The 20,131-nt window shown below is 24.2% G+C and overlaps 2 protein-coding genes across 4 annotated transcripts in view; one reads left to right on the plus strand and one right to left on the minus strand.

Annotated features, from left to right (window-relative positions):
- The window catches only part of LOC117168898 (pre-mRNA-splicing factor Syf2), a 25,461-nt gene extending 12,523 nt beyond the window's left edge, over positions 1–12,938 (plus strand). The window contains exons 2-4 of the mRNA XM_033354831.1: positions 1,366–1,506; positions 5,964–6,256; positions 12,672–12,938. Of these exons, the coding sequence (XP_033210722.1) occupies positions 1,366–1,506; positions 5,964–6,256; positions 12,672–12,837 (600 nt within the window). The 3' untranslated portion in view covers positions 12,838–12,938. The remainder of the gene's footprint in view (positions 1–1,365; positions 1,507–5,963; positions 6,257–12,671) is intronic.
- Positions 12,939–13,208: 270 nt separating this feature from the next.
- Positions 13,209–20,131, minus strand: part of LOC117168889 (mitogen-activated protein kinase kinase kinase 7-interacting protein 3 homolog) — a 52,570-nt gene continuing 45,647 nt past the window's right edge. For all 3 annotated transcript variants that reach the window (XM_033354808.1, XM_033354799.1, XM_033354817.1), the window contains 2 exons: positions 13,503–13,559; positions 13,209–13,385 (listed from right to left, as the gene is read on the minus strand). In XM_033354808.1, the coding sequence (XP_033210699.1) occupies positions 13,360–13,385; positions 13,503–13,559 (83 nt within the window). In that variant the 3' untranslated portion in view covers positions 13,209–13,359. The remainder of the gene's footprint in view (positions 13,386–13,502; positions 13,560–20,131) is intronic.

Raw genomic sequence — 20,131 nt, forward strand, 5'->3', positions numbered from 1 at the left:
AGCCTTGGAGGAGATTATGTTGAGAAATAAAAAAAAAAAATTCTTAAAAACGTTGTTTTTCTTGGTCAGGCCGGAAACTTATCAATCCACCCTCGTAACTACATGGTAAAATAAGTATAATCTCGAGAACGAGGCTCGAAATATAACTGTATTTTAACATTTTAATATTTAATATTTTAACATGCTCTCGCATGACGCGCTGCCGCAAGTTATAAGCCATCTACAAAGAAAAAAAAGTATGAAATAATCGAAAAAATTATTATTTCACTTCGTAAGAAATATTTACGTTAGAAAGTACACAAAAATGCACTTTAAGGGTTAAAGTTCATCCACTTTATTAAAAAATTCATTTTTTTTTTTTAATGATACATCATTCTTTTAATTGAAAATTCATCTATTTTGTGGAAAAGTGAACTATTTTGATAATATTATTTTTTCTTTAATTAATCTTTTTAACTGAAAACTTAAACATTCAACTTTTGGTTGAAAATCGATTTTTTGAGTTTATAATGGATCTATTTTGTTGAAAATGCATCTTTTTAGTAGAAAATTTTTTTTTTTGGTTGAAAATTCATCTTTTTGATTAAAAAATTAACTATACCTTGCGGAAAGTTGAACCGCTTGATTAAGAATTATTTTTTTCATGAACATTGATCATTTTAGTCGAAAATTGGTGTCATATTGTACTCAATATGATACCCACGCGCGTTTGAACGTACTCGACCAGCGCTGGAGGTCGGAGCGCCATCACAAAAAATCAATTACTTTTTAACTGCTGCAAAATAAAAACTTTCTTTTTCACCAAAATTTTTGAAAGAGATTGTAGAATCTATTGGAACATGGAAGATTTCTTTCGCAGGCGGAGAAGTTTAATTAATTTTCAAGTGTTTAAAACAAACTATTATTTAAACAATAAAAAAATATTTTTTAATGCCGTCAATTGTTTTAGCGTAAAGTATACTTCATAAAAAAATTTTCATAACTCAATTATTGAATTTCGATGAACCGTTCACGAGTAATCCATTTTTGAAAAAAAATGATCAAGAACTTTGATTGTAAATAACTTAAAAAAAAAATAAATTTGTTGCAAAATTATTTTAGGAGAGTTATTTTGATATAAAAACGAATCGAAAACTGTATAAATTGATTAAAAATAGAACTATCGATTTAAAAGCGGCACACTTGCAAGAAAAAAAGACTACTTATAATATACTTTTGAAACTGTATACGTATTTCGAGACGATTATTTTTAAAAAAATGCGGAATGTATATGAAAGTTTCCATACTATGAAAAACTATACCTGAAAAAAATGAGATCCTAGTTTGGCAAAGATGTTTGCCTGAATATATATTTTTAAATTTCAGAACGAAGCTCGAACTCAAAATCACCAAGCAGTGATTGACGAAAGCAAACGGGATAATTTACCTAAAAATTGGGAGTCCCGGAAAAGACAAGCAGATTGGATTCTGCAAGACGAAGCTGCAAGGAAAGATGCAGAAGAAAAGGTAAGAATTTTTTTTTAATATGTACATATAGAGAGTGGCCACTATTTTTATAATTTTCGTCTTCCGGCTTTTTTCCGGTACAAATTCGTGATTTTCCCAAGCTTACAAAAAATGTACTCTCTTTACATAATCCGCAAAGGATTTTAAATATTTGAAGATTTTTTTCAAGTACCTTGGCATTTTCAGGAGTTTTAAAAGTTTTAAGTGGATTTTAAAGATTTATTTTACAAGAAGTGATGTATTTTATAGGATTTCGAAGGATTTAAAATATTTTAGGAAATTTTTTATTAATTCTATTATTTGAAGGGATTTCGAAGCGTTTGAAATATTTTAGAATAAAAAATTTTCTTGAATTTCGAAAGATATGGAACGATTTTACAGAAGCTATAAGGTTTTATGATATTTTTAAAGATTTCACGGGATTTTGTAAGGCTTGCGAGGAATTTAATGATTATAAGGTTTTTTTTAAAGCTTTCACGGTATTTTAATACATTTTTTAGGATTTTAGGAAATATCGCCAGATTTCATAGAATTTCACGAAATTTAATAAAAATTTATTGGTTTTTAAAGAATTTATTGTTTTTAAAGTTATATATTTCTTAGGGTTTCAAAAATTCAAAGAGATTAAAATAATTTTTTTAATTCACCCAGAATTCTTTCAAATTTTCTGAATTGTTTTGAATATTTTAAATTCAATTTAATTCTTCTAAATTAACTTAATTCAATGGATTTTTGTGACTTTGTTAAAGTTTCTATTTAATTCAATTAATAAAATAAAATAATAAAATGAGCAAAAGGATTTTAAATATTTAAAGATATTTTTACAAGCACCTTGGCATTTTCAATAGTTTTAAAAATCTTAAGAAGAGTTTAAAGGGTTTAAATATTTTAGGTTACTTAAAACTATTACAAATAATTGCTAATTGATTTTAGTAATTTAATGGGATTTCATGGGATTTGCAATATTTTAGGGTATTGTAAATACATTTTCCAGGATTTCAGAAAATATCATTATAGAATTTCATGGGGATTTTATAATATTTTAGTGGATTTTAAAGAATTTATTCCCGAGAAGTGAGGTATTTTGCAGGATTTCGAAAGATTTTAAATATTTTAGGAAATTTTTTATTAATTCTATCAATTTGAAGGGATTTCGAAGCGTTTGAAATATTTTAAAATAAAAAATTTTCTTGAATTTAGGAATATATGGAACGATTTTACAGGTTTACAGGTTTTATGATATTTTTAAAGATTTCACGAGATTTTATAAGGCTTCCGAAGAATTTAATGATTATAAGGGTTTTTTAAAGCTTTCAAGGTATTTTAAAGATGTTTTCAGGATTTTAGGAAATATCGCCAGATTTCATAGAATTTCACGAAATTTAATAAAAATTTATTGGTTTTTAAAGAATTTATTGTTTTAAAAGTAATATATTTCTTAGGGTTTCAAAGATTCAAAGAGATTAATTTTTTTTGTAATTCACCCAGAATTCTTTCAAATCTTCGGAATTGTTTAAAAAAATTTTAACCTAATTTAATTTAATTCAATAGAATTTTGTGACTTTATTAAAGTGTCTATTTAATTCAATTAATAAAATAAATTAATAAAATGAATAAAAGATTTTAAATATTTGAAGATATTTTTTCAAGCACCTTGGCATTTTCAAAAGCTTTAAAAAATCCAGGGTTTTCAAAAGATATCAAAGGATTTGAAATATTTTAGGAAAATTTAAGAATCCATGGCATTTTCAAAAGATTTAAACAATTTCAAGGTTTTTCCACGGTTTTTGATCATTTTACGAGATATTTAAAAAGATTTATCATCAAATTTCATGTAATTTCATGGGATTTTATAATATTTTCATGGATTTCAAATAATTTATTCATAAGCAGTGAGAAATTTCTTAGCTTTTTAAATATTCCACCAGATTTTCAAGTATGTTTTTCAATTCATTTGGAATTCATCCTGGATTATTGTTTATTTATCCTGAATTATTTTAGGTTCTTTTTAATTCTTTCAAATTCACTTCATTCTACTGAATTCAATAAATTTAAAAAAAGTTTTTCCCTAATTCATCTTGAAATCTTTCAAACTTACCTTAACTGCTTAGGAATTTTATAAAATTCTTTTGCATTCTCTTTAATTTTTCCAAGCTCATTTAAAACTTGCACAGTTCAATAAATTTGATCTTATTTTTGAATTATTTTAAAAATTAATTCATTGTTTTTTAATTTAGTTTCATTTTTTAAGAATTTCCTCGAATTCTTCTTGTCTACTTCTATCTGAAATCGAAATTTATTCAAGCAACTCTCAAAATTGAAAACTTAAATCATTTGAGATTAAAATATTGAAAATAGGACAATTTACGTTAAAAATGAAACATTTTTAGATTCGATTTTGAAAATTGTATTAGTTAAAATTTTGAAGCAAATTGAAATTTTATAATTTCTAATTAAAAGCGTTCACAATTAAATATTTAAACATTATGAATTTTTGAATTCGAATAATTTTAAATTCGAAGCGATTAAAATTTGACATTTTGAAATTGAATATTGAATTGAATCTTTCAAAGTCAAATGCGAACTTCAATTGCAATTAAGAAAAATATATATTCTCTAAAAATTGTGATATTAAAATTGTTTATACTCAAACCCTTTAAAATTTCAATTAATTTAAGTAAGCTTAAATCGTTTGGAAATTCAACCAATTTAATTCTAATTTCAAAGTTGAAACTTAGGAAAGGGTAAAATTGAAAAGCCTAGAGTTCAAAATTAAAATTGCAGAATTTTAAATATTGCAAGAAATGCTTTCTTTGGAGAAATAATTTCTTTGGAGTTTAGTTATTTTAAAAACTTTGAAAATAGTATGCTTTGTAACTGGAAACTTTCAAAATTAATTCATTCGTAGGATCTTGAAACTATTCGTTAAATAAAAAAAAATTTTAACCAAAACTAAAATAATTAAATTTAAGTTGAAAAAATTAATGTTAAACCAAACAGATGAATTTTCAACTAAAACTATGGAATATGCAATGGAAATAAATTTAATTTTTGGTTTAAAAAATTACTGAACTTTAAACCAGAAAAATTTTAAACCAGAAAAATGAATTTTCAACCAAAAAGATGGATTTTTAAATAAAATTATGAAATATTCAACTGGAATAATAGTTACATTTTCAGTTTAAATAAATAATAACTTGAAAACAAAAAAGAAACAAATTTTCAATAAAATAATTAAATTTTCGGTAAAGAGATTCCATTTCAGCCAAAGGAAAAAGAAGTTTTCAATCAAATAGCTCATATTTCAATTAAAGAAATACATTTTTAATTAAGCTGATGAATCTTCAACCAAAAAAAATTGTTTTTTAACAAAAGAGTTTAACTTTCAATCAAGTAATTTTATTTTCAACCTAAAAGATGAATTTTTAACTAAAATGATAAATATTTAACTGAAATACTTAAATTTTTAACCGAGCAGAAGAATTTTTAAACAAGAATATTTTGAATTTTCAATTAAGAAAGACAAATTTTCATCCAAATTGTTGAATTTTGAACAAGAAAAGATAAAATTTCAACCAAAAGTGGACGTTCAAATATTTCGTTTGAAGAAATTAATTTTCAATCAATCTTTAACCAGAATAGTTGAATTTGATATAAAAAATATCAATTTTCAACCAAATAGTTGAGTTTTCATAAAAAAAAAATACATTTTCAATCCAAAATATAATAATTAAATTTTCGATTATAAATGTAATTCTTAACAAAACCGAAATACTAGGATTTTCAGAAAAATAGTTCAATTTTCTATTGAATAGTAAAATTTTCAGTTGAAAAATTGAATAAGATGAGATTGAAATAAGATTTTTTTAAACGGGAAAATAACTTGCAAAGAAAACGAGAAGTTTCTTACAAAAAATCGATTTTTTATCATATGTGTGGATTTTCAATGAAATAGTAAAATTTTCAATTGAAAAATACCAATTTACCTATAAATTGTTGAATTTTGAGCAAAAAATATCAGCATTAAAAAAAAAAAAAAAGAAAATGGTCAGTTAATAATTTTCATTTGAAGGAATTTTCAACCAAACTGATAAGTTTTCTACTAGAATGATGAAACTTCGACTAGAACAGTTGGATTTTATGCCAAAAATGTAAATTTTTAATAATAAGGATTAATTTTCTACAAAGGTGGGGAATTTTTCAGACAGAACATACATTTCCAAAGAACTTGTTTAATTTCTGAATAAAAAATATCAAATTTCAATCAAATAGTTCATTTTTCGTCCAAAAAGATACATTGTCAACCAAAAATAGAATGCTTAAATTTTCTGTTCAAAATCTAATTCTTAACAAAATGAAAAAAAAACGTATTTTTAGCTAGAAGTTGATTATGTCCACGATAAAAAAATTAAGAAATAATAATTCGAATCATTGAACAACAACAAAAATTATTTTAGGGCTTGGATTACGATAGAACGAAGCTTTTAAATATGGGCGCCCTCGATGCGCAGCATATCGCTAGAAAACAAAAGAAGAAAAATCCCGATCCAGGATTTTCGGATTATGAGCAGGCGACAATCCGACAATATAATCGGAACATAAAGGGCATAAAGCCAAACATGGATGCGTATGAAGAGGCTAAAGAAAAATTGGGACCGGCTTTCTATGGCGACCGTAATACAATTCTCCATGGATTGGTCGAGGACAAAAAGGATGCCGTCGACAAAATGGTTGAAGATCTTGAAAAACAGTAAGATTTATTATTTATTTCTAATTCAAGAATTTAAATTTCCAATTATAAAATGTTTGCGCAGCAGGTTTTGTGACATTTAGTCTACTGCGCAGCCATTCAAGTTACAGATGCAGAGAGCCTAGAATTCTCTTGAATTAACCCTGAATTCCTCTAAATTCTTTTTAAATCTTTTCAATTCTCTTGAATTAACTTTGAATTCTTTTAAATTTTCCTGAATTCTCTTGAATTAACGTTGAAATATCCTAAATTCTGTTGAATTTGGATCGAAGTCTCTTACGTTTTTTTTGCATTAATCTTGAATTCTTTTATATTCTTTGAATTATATAAATTGCTTTCCTTTCAATTTTTCATTTTGAATTCTCTTTGAAGCAAACTTGAATTCTTTGAAATTTCTGGAATTCTTATGAATTATTTTTTATGAATTCTTTTGAATTCCCTTGAGTGAACGTTGAATTTTCTTAAATTCTTTTGAATTCTCTTGAACCTTGAATTCTGCGAACTTGTTTATCTCCAGTTCTTTCCAATTTTTTCTTTTGACTTCTCCCGAATCAGTCTTAAATTTCTGGAATTTTTGTAAATTATTTCTTTTGAATTCTCTCGAATGTACCTTAAAGTCTCTTAAGTTCTCTTGAATTATTTGAATTTTGTCTTTTGAATGAAACTTGGATTCTTTTATATTTCTGGAATTATTTGAAATTCTTTGGAAAATTTTCTTTTGATTGTCTTGAATTCTATTAAATCCTTTTTAATTGGCTTGAATTAACCCTAAATTCCTTTTAAAATCTTTTGAAATCTTTTGAATAAAAATTGATATTTCCTCAATTCTTTTGAATTAAAATCGAGATCCCCTAAATTGTTTTGATTTCTCTAATTTGCCACGGAATTTTTTGTAATTTTCATCCATTAACATTGAATTCTTTTAAATTCCCAGGCTTCTTTTCAATTCTTGGAACTTCTTTCTTTTTAATTCTTTGAAATTCTTTCTTTTTGAATTCTCTTAAATCAACCTTAATTTCTTTTAATTTTCTGGAATTCTTTGAAATTCTTTCTTTTGAATCAATCTTGAAGTCTGTTTAATTCTTTTGAATTAAGAGAGAAGTTTCCTAAATGATTTTAAATTTCTTTTTAATGAATGTGGAATCCTCTGCTAATCTTTTGAGATCTCTTGCATTAATCTTGAAGTCTTTTTAATTCTTTCTAATTCTCTTTAATGAACTCTGTAATCTCGTTAATTCTTTTTAATTCCTGAAATTTCTTGAATTCTTTAGAATTTTTTGGAATTATTAGAAGTCCTTTTTTTTAATTCTTTGGAATTATTTGAAACTATTTATTTTGAATTCGCTTAAATTTACCTTTAATTTTATTAAAATCGTTTTAATTCTCTTTAATTAATTGTTTAGAATTATTTGAACTTCTTCCTTTTTAATTCTTTCAAATTCTTTTAAATTCTCTTGAATTGGCAGCCGGATTGTTTGTAAATTTCTTACATTAACAATGAATTCTTTTAAATCCCTAGACTTCTTTGGAATTCTTTGAACTATTTTTTTCTTTCTTTTTATTCTTTCTAATTCTTTTTTTAAAATTCTATTTAATCAAACTTAATTTATTTTAAATTCCTAGAATTCTTTGAAATTCTCTCGAATTTACCTTAATGTCTCTTAAGTTCTCTTGAATTCTTTTAAATTCGTGGAATGATTTGAATTTTATCTTCTGAATTCTCTTGAATTAAACTTGGATTCTTTTAAATTCCTGAAATTAATTGAATTCTTCGAAATTCTTTGGTAAATTTTCCTTTGATTGTCTTGAATTACCCTTGAATTCCTTTTAATCCTTTTTAATTCTCTTGAATTAACCTTAGAATCTTTTTCATTCTTTTGAATTAAAATTGAGATTCTTTTGAATTCTCTTGAATTTGTCTCGGAATTTTTTGTAATTTTCTTCCATTAGCATTGAATTATCTTAAATTCCTGGGCTTCCTTTCAATTCTTGGAACTTCTTTCTTTTTAATTCTTTTAAATTCATTCTTTTTTAATCAACCTTGAATCCTGTTAAATTCTCTTGAATTAACATTGAAGTTTCCTGAATGATTTTAAATCTATTTTTAATAATTCTAGAATCCTCTGTTAATCTTTTAAATTTTCTTGCATTAATCTTTAATTCTTTTTAATTCTCTTGAACGCACTCTGTAATATGGTTAATTCCTGAAATTGCTTAAATTCTTTAGAATTCTTTGGAATTATTAGAAGTCCTTTTTTTATTTCTTTGGAATTGTTTGAAATTATTTATTTTGAATTCGCTCAAACTTACGTTCAATTTTCTTAAAATCTTTTTAATTCTCTTTAATTAATTCTTTTGAATACTCTTGAATTGGACTGGAATTTTTTTTATTTCTTTTAAATTCCTTGAATTCTTTGGAATTATTTGAACTTCTTTCTTTTTAATACTTTCAAATTCTTTTACATTCTTTCTTTTGAATTCTCTTTAATCGGTCTCAATTTTTTTTAATTCTCTTGCATTAACCTTGAATTCTTTTATATTCCTAGAATTATTTGGATTTCTTTCAACTTTTTTATATTAAATTCTCTTGAATTAACCTTGGATTCTTTTAAATATCTGGAATTATTTGAATTAATTGAAATTTTTTTTAATGTCTTGAATTAACATTTTTTAAAATAATCTTTTGAATTCTTTTGAATTAACATTAAAATCTCCTAAATTCTTTTTAATCCTCTTGAATTGGCAGCGGGATTTTTTGTAATTCTCCTACATTAACAATAAATTCTTTTAAATCCCTAGACTTCTTTGGAATTCCTTTAACTATTTTTTTCTCTCTTTTTATTCTTTCAAATTCTTATTTTTGTATATTCTCTTCAATGAAACTTAATTTCTTTTCAATTCCTGGAATTCTTCGAAATTCTTTCTTTTGAATTAGTTTAGTTGTCTCTTAAATTCTCTTGAATTAACATCGAAGTCTCTACAATTATTTTGAATTAAGATTAAATCCTCTGCAAATCTTTTTAATTCTCTTGTATTAACCTTAAATTCTTTTAATTATTTGTAATACTCTTGAATTAATCCTGTAATGCCGTAAATCCTTTTAAATTCCTGAAATTTCTTGAATTCTTTGAAGTTTTTTGTATGATTAAAAGTCCTTTTTTTAATTCTTTGAAATTATTGTTTTGAATTTCTTTAAATTCATGGAATTCTTTGGAATGACTTCTTCTGATTGCCCTTGATTTTTTTTCATGCTTTGAATTCTATTTAATTGAACTTGAAATCTCTTAAATTCTTTTTAATTCTCTTAAACTAACCTTGAATGCTCTTAAAATTTTTTGAATTCGCTTGAATTGGCCTAGAATTTTTGGAATTCTTTAAAAACTTCTTTCTTCTAATTCTTTTATTTGAATTCTCTTGAATTAGCATCGATTTTTTTAAATTTTCTTGCATTAACCCTAAATTCTTTTAAATCCCTCAAATTCTTTGAATTTCTTTCTGTTGAACTCTCTTCAATCAACGATAGTTAATTTTAAATTCATTGAATTCTTTTAAATTCTCTTAAATTAACCTTTAAGTCTTTTAAATTCTTTTTAATACTCTTGAATGAACCCTGTAGCCTCGTAAAATGTTTGGAATTCCTTAAATTCTGTAGATTTTTTTTAAATTATCAGAAGTATTTTTTTTTAAATTCTTTGAGATTAGTTTTTTGAATTATTTTAAATTTATGGAATTCTTTGAGATTATTTCTTTTAAATTCCCTTGGATTAACCTCGATTTTTTTTATCTTTTGAATTATCTTTAATTAACCTTGAAGTGTCCTTAATTCTTTTGAATTGCCTTGAATTAAGTTTAAATTAAACTTAAATCCTCTTAAAATATTTTGAATACTTTTAAATTTTTTGGAATTGTTTGAACTCATTTCTTTTGAATTCTTTGAAATTCTTTCTTTTGAATTCTCTTTAAATCTTTTAAATTAACCTTGAGGCCCCCTAAGTTGTTTCGAATTTTCTTGAATTGACATTGAAGTCTCTTAAATTCTTTTGAATTCTCTTGAATTGTTTTAATTATCTTGTCTTATTTTGAATTATTTTACAATCTCTTGAATTATTTTGATTCTTCTCGCGTAAACCTTGAATTATTTGAAGTTATTTCTTTAGAATGCTTTAAAGTTCTTTCTTTTGAGCTGTCTTGAATTAATCTATAATAATTTAAAATTTTTTTGAGTTTAATTTAATTAACCTTACATTTTTTAAACTTTTGTCTTTTTTTTTCTTCAAAAATTATATTGTTTAATTTTTATTCTTATTTTTTACAAAAGAAAAATTCACAATTAATTATTTTAAATTGTTCGGAATTCTCTCAAAATCTGTATAATTCTCTAGTATTAAGTCTCTTAAATTCTGTTTAATTAACCTTGAATCCCCTTCAATTAGTATTGAACTAAACTTTAATCCTCTTAAAATCTTTTGAATTCTCTTTAACCAACCTTGAATTCCCTAAAATTCTTTTCAATTCTCTTAAATTTTCCTAAATTTTTTTTTAATTCTCTTGAATTGGATTCCTTGAACTCTTTGAATTCCTTGAATTAAGCATGCATTTTCTTCAATTCTGTCAATTCTGTTAAATTACCTTTGAATTCCTTGAACTATTTGCATTCATTGAAATCTTTTGAATTTACTTAAACCTCTGAATTCCTTTGAATTATTTTTAATTCTTTGGATTTAATTGAATTCTCTTGATTTTTTTCAATTTACAATTAATTCTTTTAAATTCTTTGATATTTTCTTAAATTCTGTTTAATTCTCTTGAATTTTTTGAATTATCTTTAATAAACCTTTTGAATCCCCTCAAATTATCATTGAACTAACCAAGAATTATCTTAAATTTTTTGATTTTTCTTGAATGAACCTTAAAGCCTCTTAAATTCTTTTGAATTAAGCATGAGTTTTCTTAAATTCTTTCAATTCTCTTAAATTACTTTTGAATTCATTGAAATCTTCCGAATTTACTTAAATCTTTGAATTACTTCGAATTCACTGGAATTAATTTAATTCTCTTTATTTTTTTTGTTGAATTCGCATTTTTTTAAATTTTTTGAGATTTTTAAAAATTCTATTTAACCAATAATTCTCTTGAAATCTTTTGATTTCTCTTGAATCCCTTAAATTTGGTTGAATTCTCTTAAATTATCCATGAAGTATCTTAAAATTTTGGGATTGCCCTTAAATTTTTTTTGTTTTAATTCTCTTAAATTTTCTTAAATTCTTTTAAATCAGCATTGAATTCCTTGAACTCTTTGAATTCGGCATGACTATTCTTGAACTCGTTCAATTCTCCCAAATTACCTTTAAATTCATTGAAATCTTTTGAATTTACTTAAACCTTTGAATTTCTTTGAATTCTTTAAAAACCTTTGGATATAATTGTATTCCTTCGAATTTTTTTAAATTCAAATTTCATTCTTTTAAATTTTTTGATATTTTCTTAAATTCTGTTTAATTCTCTTGTATTGAGTCTCTTGATTTTTTTTATTTATCTTGAATCAACCTTGAATCTTAAATTGTTTTCAATTACCCTTGAATTCTCTGTTATTTCTCTTAAATTCTTTTGAATTCTCTTGAATCAGCATTGAATTCCTGGAACTCTTTGAATTAACCATGAATTTTCTTAAATTATTTCAATTCTCTTAAATTACCTTTGAATTCCCCTCATGTATTTTGAATTCCTTGAACTTTTTGAATTCATTGAATTCTTTTAAATAATTTTAATTCTTTTGGTATGTTTTAATTCACAATTAATTCTTTTCAATTCTTCGGAAATCTCTTAAATTATTTTTAAATCTCTTGAATTCTTTTGAATTCTCTGGAATGAACGTTCAATTTTCTTGAATTCTCTCAAATTTTGTTGAATGCTCTTGAATTGTTTTTAATTCGTTTAATTATTTGAAATTATTTGTTTTGAATTCTTTAAAATCTTTTTTTTTAACTCTCTTAAATGAACCTTTCATTATTGTAAATTTGTTTGAATTTAACTTTAAAATTTGTTGTTCGTAACTTTTTGAATTTACACAGAATTTAATTTTTCATGTCTAATATGTTTGTGCAGCCGAAATTTTGACATTTGCTCCATTACACTGCCATAATAAGATTGAAATGCGCAGTAGAGATGTGCGCTGCTACCAGATGCGCGCGCTGCTACCAGATGCGCAGTAGGGATTTACGCAGTTGTGGCCTGCGCAGTACAGATATGCGCTACTGTCGTCTGCGCGGTAGAGTTATGCGCTTATTTTGACTGCGCCGTAGTTATATTTTAGTCACTGATGCTCAATAGAGATATATTCTACTTACAGAATTATAAAATATCCAATTATTTTAAAAATACTTCAATACTAAAAAATATATTTTCTCAATTTTAGGATTGCGAAACGGAACAAATACAGCAGACGTCGCATGCACAACGACGACGCTGACATTGATTATATCAATGAAAGGAACGCGAGATTCAACCAAAAACTGGAACGTTTCTACGGCGAACACACCAGAGAAACGAAACTCAATTTGGAACGTGGAACAGCAATATAAATTTTTAAAAAATCCTTTATCGTTATAAATTAACTATTAATTTACACAAGTATCTTAAGTTTAACTGGGAAAAAAGCAAGGGTTCATATAAAAAAGAAAAATCAATTAACAAACGAAACAAGTTTATTTCAACAAAGAGCCTTGGTTACTGTTTCCATTTTTTTCAATGACGGTATTTATCGAGGTATTTACCTAATGATAATTTTAAATAGACAATATATGATAAACTATAATAAAAACGGAACGAAATAAAATACAAAATGCTATTCGATCAGCGAATAAAAAATCGTGCACAACATTCTTTTTTGTTTTCTTTAATTCTGCCTTCAGAAAATCGAGATTTATTTGACTCTGGAATTTAATTTAAAACGTGTATTCTAAAGCAAATAGAAAATTAAATAATAATTACAATATTCACAATCAGTCGCTTTAAGTTTAAATACGTAGAAGTAGTTTTATTCATTTTAAGGGAATAATAAATTAATTATATACACTTTCTTTTTCTTTCTAATTCAGTTTTCGTCATACAACCCAACTGCGCACGGTCCCTGGAATGAAATAAGCTTTTTTTTTTATTTTACAGGAGATGTAAAATAGTTGAGAGAAAAAATATCGATTTCCTTTTTAAATTGAAATCGTTTTATTTTTCTTAATACTTTACTTACGCCGTGGTGAAAAATTGTGGTGATGCGTCACCCGTATGTGAATATCCTGCGTTTCGCCTGCAGAATTACGGATGATTTTATAATGAGTTATGAAATTTCAAACAAAAAAATTCACTCGAAAATAACATAATCAATTCAGGCGAAAACACATTCCGAAGTTACTTAAAAATGCAAATTTTTTAGTTGGTTTGTATAGCGATTAAGCGGCTGTACTTAAATTACGTAACAGAATTTTTGTAAATTCGCCAAAACTTTCTCCTAGTTTTATTATTTGCTTAGAAAACTTTACGATTTTTTTTTAAAAGACATCCTTTTCGGATGAAAACAATTTTTTCTGAAATGTTGTTTTTTTTATTTAAAAGTTAATATTTTTATCAGAATTATTGTATCTTCATTGGATAAAAATCTAACTAATTTGTTCAATATTCAACTATTTCCTAGAAAATTTATTTTTTGTTTAAAATTCGTCTTTTTTTAAATAAATTATTTTTTTTTTATTTAAAAATTCACCTGCTTTGGCCGAAATGACATTTTTAAAATAAAAATGCAAGGGTTTGGTTGAAAATCCTGCTGTTTTGTTAAAAACTTAACTATTTCGCTGAAAACTTACTTTTTGTTTAAATTTAATATCTTGGTGTTTAAAGGAGAAATGAAATATTTTCTGGATGAAAATTCAACTGTTTAAAAAATTTTTTAAATTAAAAATGTATCTTTCTTGGGTATGAGTACAACAGTTTGGTTAACTCTTAAACTTCACTGGGTATCCGACACCCAGGGTGCTTTACGATTTTTCTCCGATTGTCTACGTTTTTTTTTCAAGTATTTTTTTTCAAAGACTTAAATTATCACTAAGGCTTTGGAGATATTTTTTTCCTATTTTGCATTGTTTTAACACAACTTATTATTTTTTTCAGCTAAAAATATCTGAAGGTGTATTTGGAAGTGTGCCGTTAAAGGGTTAAAAATTAAACTATTTTTTAAAAAGTCTTACATTTTGTTGAAAATTCTACTGTTTTGTCAAAAATTTAAATATTTCGTTTTATGTTACAAAATTTATATTTTGTTGTTGAAAAATGAACTAATTTTCAAACAAAAAATGCAACTATTTGGTAGAGAATTCAACTATTTTGTTAGAAATTTATCCTTTTTTGATTAAAAAAATTCGTCTTTTTGGTTTGAAAATTTAATTTCTTCCGTAGAAACTTGTTTTTTCGTTTTAAAAACTGCATATTTTGATGTTTAAAAGTCAACTGGAATCTTTTTTGGATAAAAATTCAACTATTTAAAAACAAATTTAATAAAAATGTATCTGTTCTAAGAGAAATTGTATCTTTCTTGGACAAGAATGCAACTCTTGGGTTAAAAATTAAACTATTTTGTTATAAAGTCATACTTTTTGTTAAAAATTGAACTGCTTCGTAGAAAATTTACTTTTTGTTGAAAATTTATATTTTGTTGGTGAAAATGCACTACATTATTTTCTGGATGAAAGTTTTAACTTAAAAAAATGTAATTTTTTATTAAAAATTTATCTGTTTTAGTACAAATTTCATATTTTTGGATAAAAATGAAACTATTTGGTGGAAAATTCAAATACTTTGTTAAAAAATTATCCTTTCTTGTTTAAAAAATTCTCTTTTTTGGACTGAGAATTAAATTTTTTCGTAGAAACTTATTTCTTGTTTAAAAATTAATATTTTGATCTTTTTGATTTAAAAATTCATCTGTTTTAGTAGAAAACACTTTTTTTTTAATGCAACTTGGTTTTTACAAATTTTTCTTCTTTGATTCAACTATTCAACTATTTTGTCTAAAAGAATTGGTTGTATCATTTTTTTTTAAATATTTATATTTTTAGTTAAAAATGCACCTTTTTGGTTGAAAGCTTACATATTCTGATGAAAATTTAATTATTTAGAGGAAAAGTCTTTTCTTTGTTTAAAATTAATTTTTAAACTGAAAATGTAACTTCCATTTTGTAAGATTCATCTTTTTTAGTTGAAAATTCTTCTTTTTTGTTAAGAAAAATAATATCCTTGTTTTTAAATTTCATTTTTGTTGAGTAAAAATGCATCAGTTTCCTGGAAAATGAATTTTTTTCTGAAGTGATATTTTTGGATTTGTAAATTCAATTTTTTTTACAGAAAATTCGTCTTTTGGCTTGAATTTTAAACAATATAGATAAACTTTTACTCCTTTCTTGAGTAAAAAAACTTTATTTTTTGAAAATTCTTTTTTTTTTGTTTTGAATTTCTTGTTTTTTGTATTGGGAATGGTTAAACTGAGATCCGCACCCTGGTGACCAAAATCCGAAATAGAAAGAATAGGTACGATTTTATAGGTGCATTTTAATTTGTGCATATAATATTTTTTTACATTAATTAATTAATATGCATTAATTTACATCTCATATAGTAAAAAATAAATTTTTTACAGAAAATTTTTTCTAAAAAAACAAACAATTATTGTATTTTTTACAGTGATTTTCAATCTATTATACACTCAAATGGACTTATTTTGGAGCAAAAATGAATATAAAGTAAATTTTTATTAATATGAAATATTTACTGTTTTAAAAATCTGATCTAAAAGTTAAGTTAGAATTCGTATTTCAATTTCAATCTTCGATTATTCGTATTCTTTGCATAATTTGGGTAAAATTTGTCGCTACATACATCATATAAAATTTATGGACAAAAATGTGTTTTTTTTTTTGCTGTAAAAGATGGAAAATTCGATCTAAAACGATTTGTTTGTAGTATTCAATGATTATTTTATTGTTCACAAAACAATCATAAAAACACTTTTACCCAAAACTTAAAATACATCTTTAAAATTGTACCTGCTCTTTTTAGTTCCAGTTTTCGGCACCAGATGGCGCAATGGTCGATCAAATTATATAACCGAGAATATGCCAGAATTTAGGAGAATTTATGATTTTTAACAATATTTTTATTGTTCAGGTTATATCAGCGGTTGAATATAATTTTTTTTTCGGGAATTATAGTGCTTCATATACAAGTTAAAAATTTCCAAATGTATTGATTTATTTCAAACAAAACAAAAATTTTAGTCTACTTTAAAAGATAACTTTTTAACAAAATACTGGAATTTTCAACAAATAAATTGAATTTTTAACATAATTGTTGAATATTCAACCTAAAAAAACAAATTGCCAACGCAAAAGTGCAATAGTTTATATTTTAATAAAAAAAAGAATGAAATTTATACAACAAAAGAAAAGAATTTTAAAACCAAAAAGACGAATTTCCAACAAATCAAGATTTTTTACTACAAAAATAAATAAAAGTTTATCTAAATTATTGAACCTTCAAACCAGAAGACAAATTTTCTTTATCGAAATTAAATTTTCAAACAAAAAATATGACTGTTTAACAAAAAATTAATTTTACATGAAACTGGTGAATTTTTACGCAAAAAAAAGAAAATATCAATCCTAAAAAATGAATTCTAAAGAACAACAAAATAAGTATTTTTTACTGAACAGTTAAATTTTCAACCAGACAAAAAAGTGATTTCTTAACAAAGCGATTCAACCAAATGTTTTTAAAAAAATTAGTTGAATTATCAGGCAAAGAAGAACGATTTTTAATCAAAAAGATAAATCTTCAAAAAAAAATAGTTGAATTTTCTGTTGAAAAAGATTTTCGTTGAGTTTTCACGCTCAAACTATGAATTTTTTTTAACAAGCAATAATTTTCTACCAAAAAAATTTAATTTTCAATGCAAAAAGATGAATTTTTAATAAAAAAGGATGACGTTTTTTAAAAATTGTTGAATTCTCTAGCAAATACTTGCATTTTTATCAAAAAATATGAAATTTATCTTACAGCAGAAGAATTCTTTATCAAAAAAAAGTTTAGTTTTCATAAAAAAAATAATCCAGTTAACTCGGTAACATCAAAAATTAAATTTTGGTAATAAAAAAATAAAATTTCTAGGAAAAAATTGAATTTTTATTCCAAAAAATTAATTTTTTCAACCAAAAAGGATGAATTTGTAAAAAAATTGTTAAATTCTCTACCAAATAGTTGCATTTTTATCCAAAAAAGATCAATTTTTTACTAAAACAGATAGTTGAATTTTAACTAAAAAGGTTCAATTTTTTGCCAAATAGTTGAACTTTTAACTTAAAAGAATACATTTTCTACAAAAAATAGAATAGTTCGATTTTCATTTAAAAAATTAATTTTTCACCAAAACAACTAATTTTCAAAAAATAAGTAAATTTTGAACAAAATAGATGAATGTTCATCTTAAAAGATTGAATTTTCTTCCAAAAATGGAAGTGTTCATTTATTATTTAAAAAATAAATTTTTAACCAAAAAATACGAATTTTCAAACAAATAGTTAAATCTTGTACCCGAAAGATGATTTTTCAACGAAAAAGATGAATTTTCTACCAAAAAGACACATTTTTAACAAAATATGTGAATTTTTAACTAGTTGAATTTTAAATTAAAAAAGATTAATTTATAACAAGATAATTAAACTTTTCACCCACGAGATAACTTTTCAACTTAAAATATAAATCTTTAACGAAAAAAGTGATTCAATCAAATCTTTTAAATAAATTAGTTGAATTATCAAGCATAGAAGAACGATTTTTAACCAAAAAGTTGCATTTTCATACAAAAAATGAAATTTCTTCTAGAATAGATGAAGTTTTAAATGAAAAAGATCAATTTTCAAAAAAACAGTTGAATTTTCTGTTGAAAAAGATTTTAGTCGTGTTTTCATGATCAAACTATGAATTTTTTAACGTGGATTAATTTTCTACCAAATAGTTGCATTTTTATCCAAAACGGATCAATTTTGTACTAAAACAGATGAATTTGTGTTAAAAAACAAATTTTTTTATATAAGTGGAACTTTCATCCAGTAAATATTTCAGTTCATTTTTCAACACCAAAATATAAATTTTAAACAAAAAGTCAATTTTCTACGAAATAGTTAAGTATCAAAAAATGATTTAATTTCTGCTAAAACAGGTAAACTTTCAGATAAAAAAGATAGACTTTCAAAAAAAAAGAGTTGAATTTTCAACCGAAAAGTTAACGAAAAAATGCCATTTTCTATACTCAATACATTTTTATGTTGGGAAATTATCTTTTCTTTGTTTAAAATACATTAATAAATTTGAAAATTTCTATCTGTTTTATTGCGTTTGTAAACAAATTCTATATTAAAAGTGTTGCAAGATTAAAATCCTGGTATTTGAATATTAATATTAATTAATTCTACTAAAAAGAATTAGTAAAACATTTCTGGAAACTAAAAATTACGTACAGTAAAGGGATTACGTAATTTAAGTACGGCCTCTGAAAGAAGAGTTTAAAAAAAAAATATTAGAAATTAAAAGCACACATTACAAGAAAAAAAATTTTTCAATTAGACTTGTATTTTCTTTCAAATATAAAAAATAAAGACTTATAAAAAAATTAAAGGTTTACGAAATATTTTTTCGAAATCTTAAATATTACTAGGAATGTCCTAAAGTTATTTATAAAAAATTACAATCCATATTATGGAGTTTTCAATGGTCACAACTTGCTCCATAACAATTACTACCATACTTAATAAAAACATTCACAATTACATTAAAAAAAAAAAAAAACTAGCTGCCGTAGTTTTGTAAAATTAAGGCACTTTTTGAGCTTAATTTGGTATTAATATTAATCACCTGAGATCTCGTGATTTGGTTAATTATTTTACAACATCGTTAATTATTACTTATCACTCATTACATTAGAGGATGCTATTAAATTGTAAATGACAAATAACGTAATACAAAATTAGAAACTCCAATTTAATTCAGTTATTTGCGACACTCTTAAAATTATTGTCTCGCCAATATTTCGATTAAGAATTAAAGTAGACTGGAAACTTCCCCAATTTTGAATATTTCTAATTTATAAGTGTTTTAACTTTTGTAACTGCGAATATAAAAAAAAAATTTTATTAATTACAAAAACACTTTTTTTAATTACAAAAAGTGTCCAATCTTGAAAATTTTGACCTAATAAAAAAATTTGACTTGATAACAAATTTCTAAAATATATGATGGGTTAATCACTAATTAATTCAGGTGTACATCTTCTCAATGCTTTCGAACGCTCTTAAATTATTTTTATTCCTTAAATTCTCGTGAAATCTTTCAATTCTTTCAAGTTTGTTGAAACTTTTAAATTTATTGAAATCTTTGAATTTTTTAAAATTCTTTTAAATTATTCTGAACTCTCTTGAATCAACCTTCAAGTCTCTCAAATTCTATGAAATTCCTTGAACTGTCTAAATTAATTTAATTCTTTTTAATTTATTAAAATTTTTGATTCCTAGGTATTATTTTTAATTTTTCTGAATTCTCTTAAATTAAGGGCATGTAACACAGCTAAATACCTATATTACCGACCTCACTTTTTCGGTTCACTGGATGTTTTTTTGAACCTAAGAACTTTTTTTATAAATAAAATATCGAGCTGAAACTTTGGAAAATTTATTAGAGTACAATAAAGTACGTTTAGGTACTGCATTTTGGTAGGAATTTCACTGAAAATTATTTTATCTTTTTTCTGAACCTCGACATTTTTTGAACGTTCCAACTTTT

This window comes from Belonocnema kinseyi, chromosome 1 (assembly GCF_010883055.1).
Source record: "Belonocnema kinseyi isolate 2016_QV_RU_SX_M_011 chromosome 1, B_treatae_v1, whole genome shotgun sequence".
NCBI classification, from domain to species: domain Eukaryota; kingdom Metazoa; phylum Arthropoda; class Insecta; order Hymenoptera; family Cynipidae; genus Belonocnema; species Belonocnema kinseyi.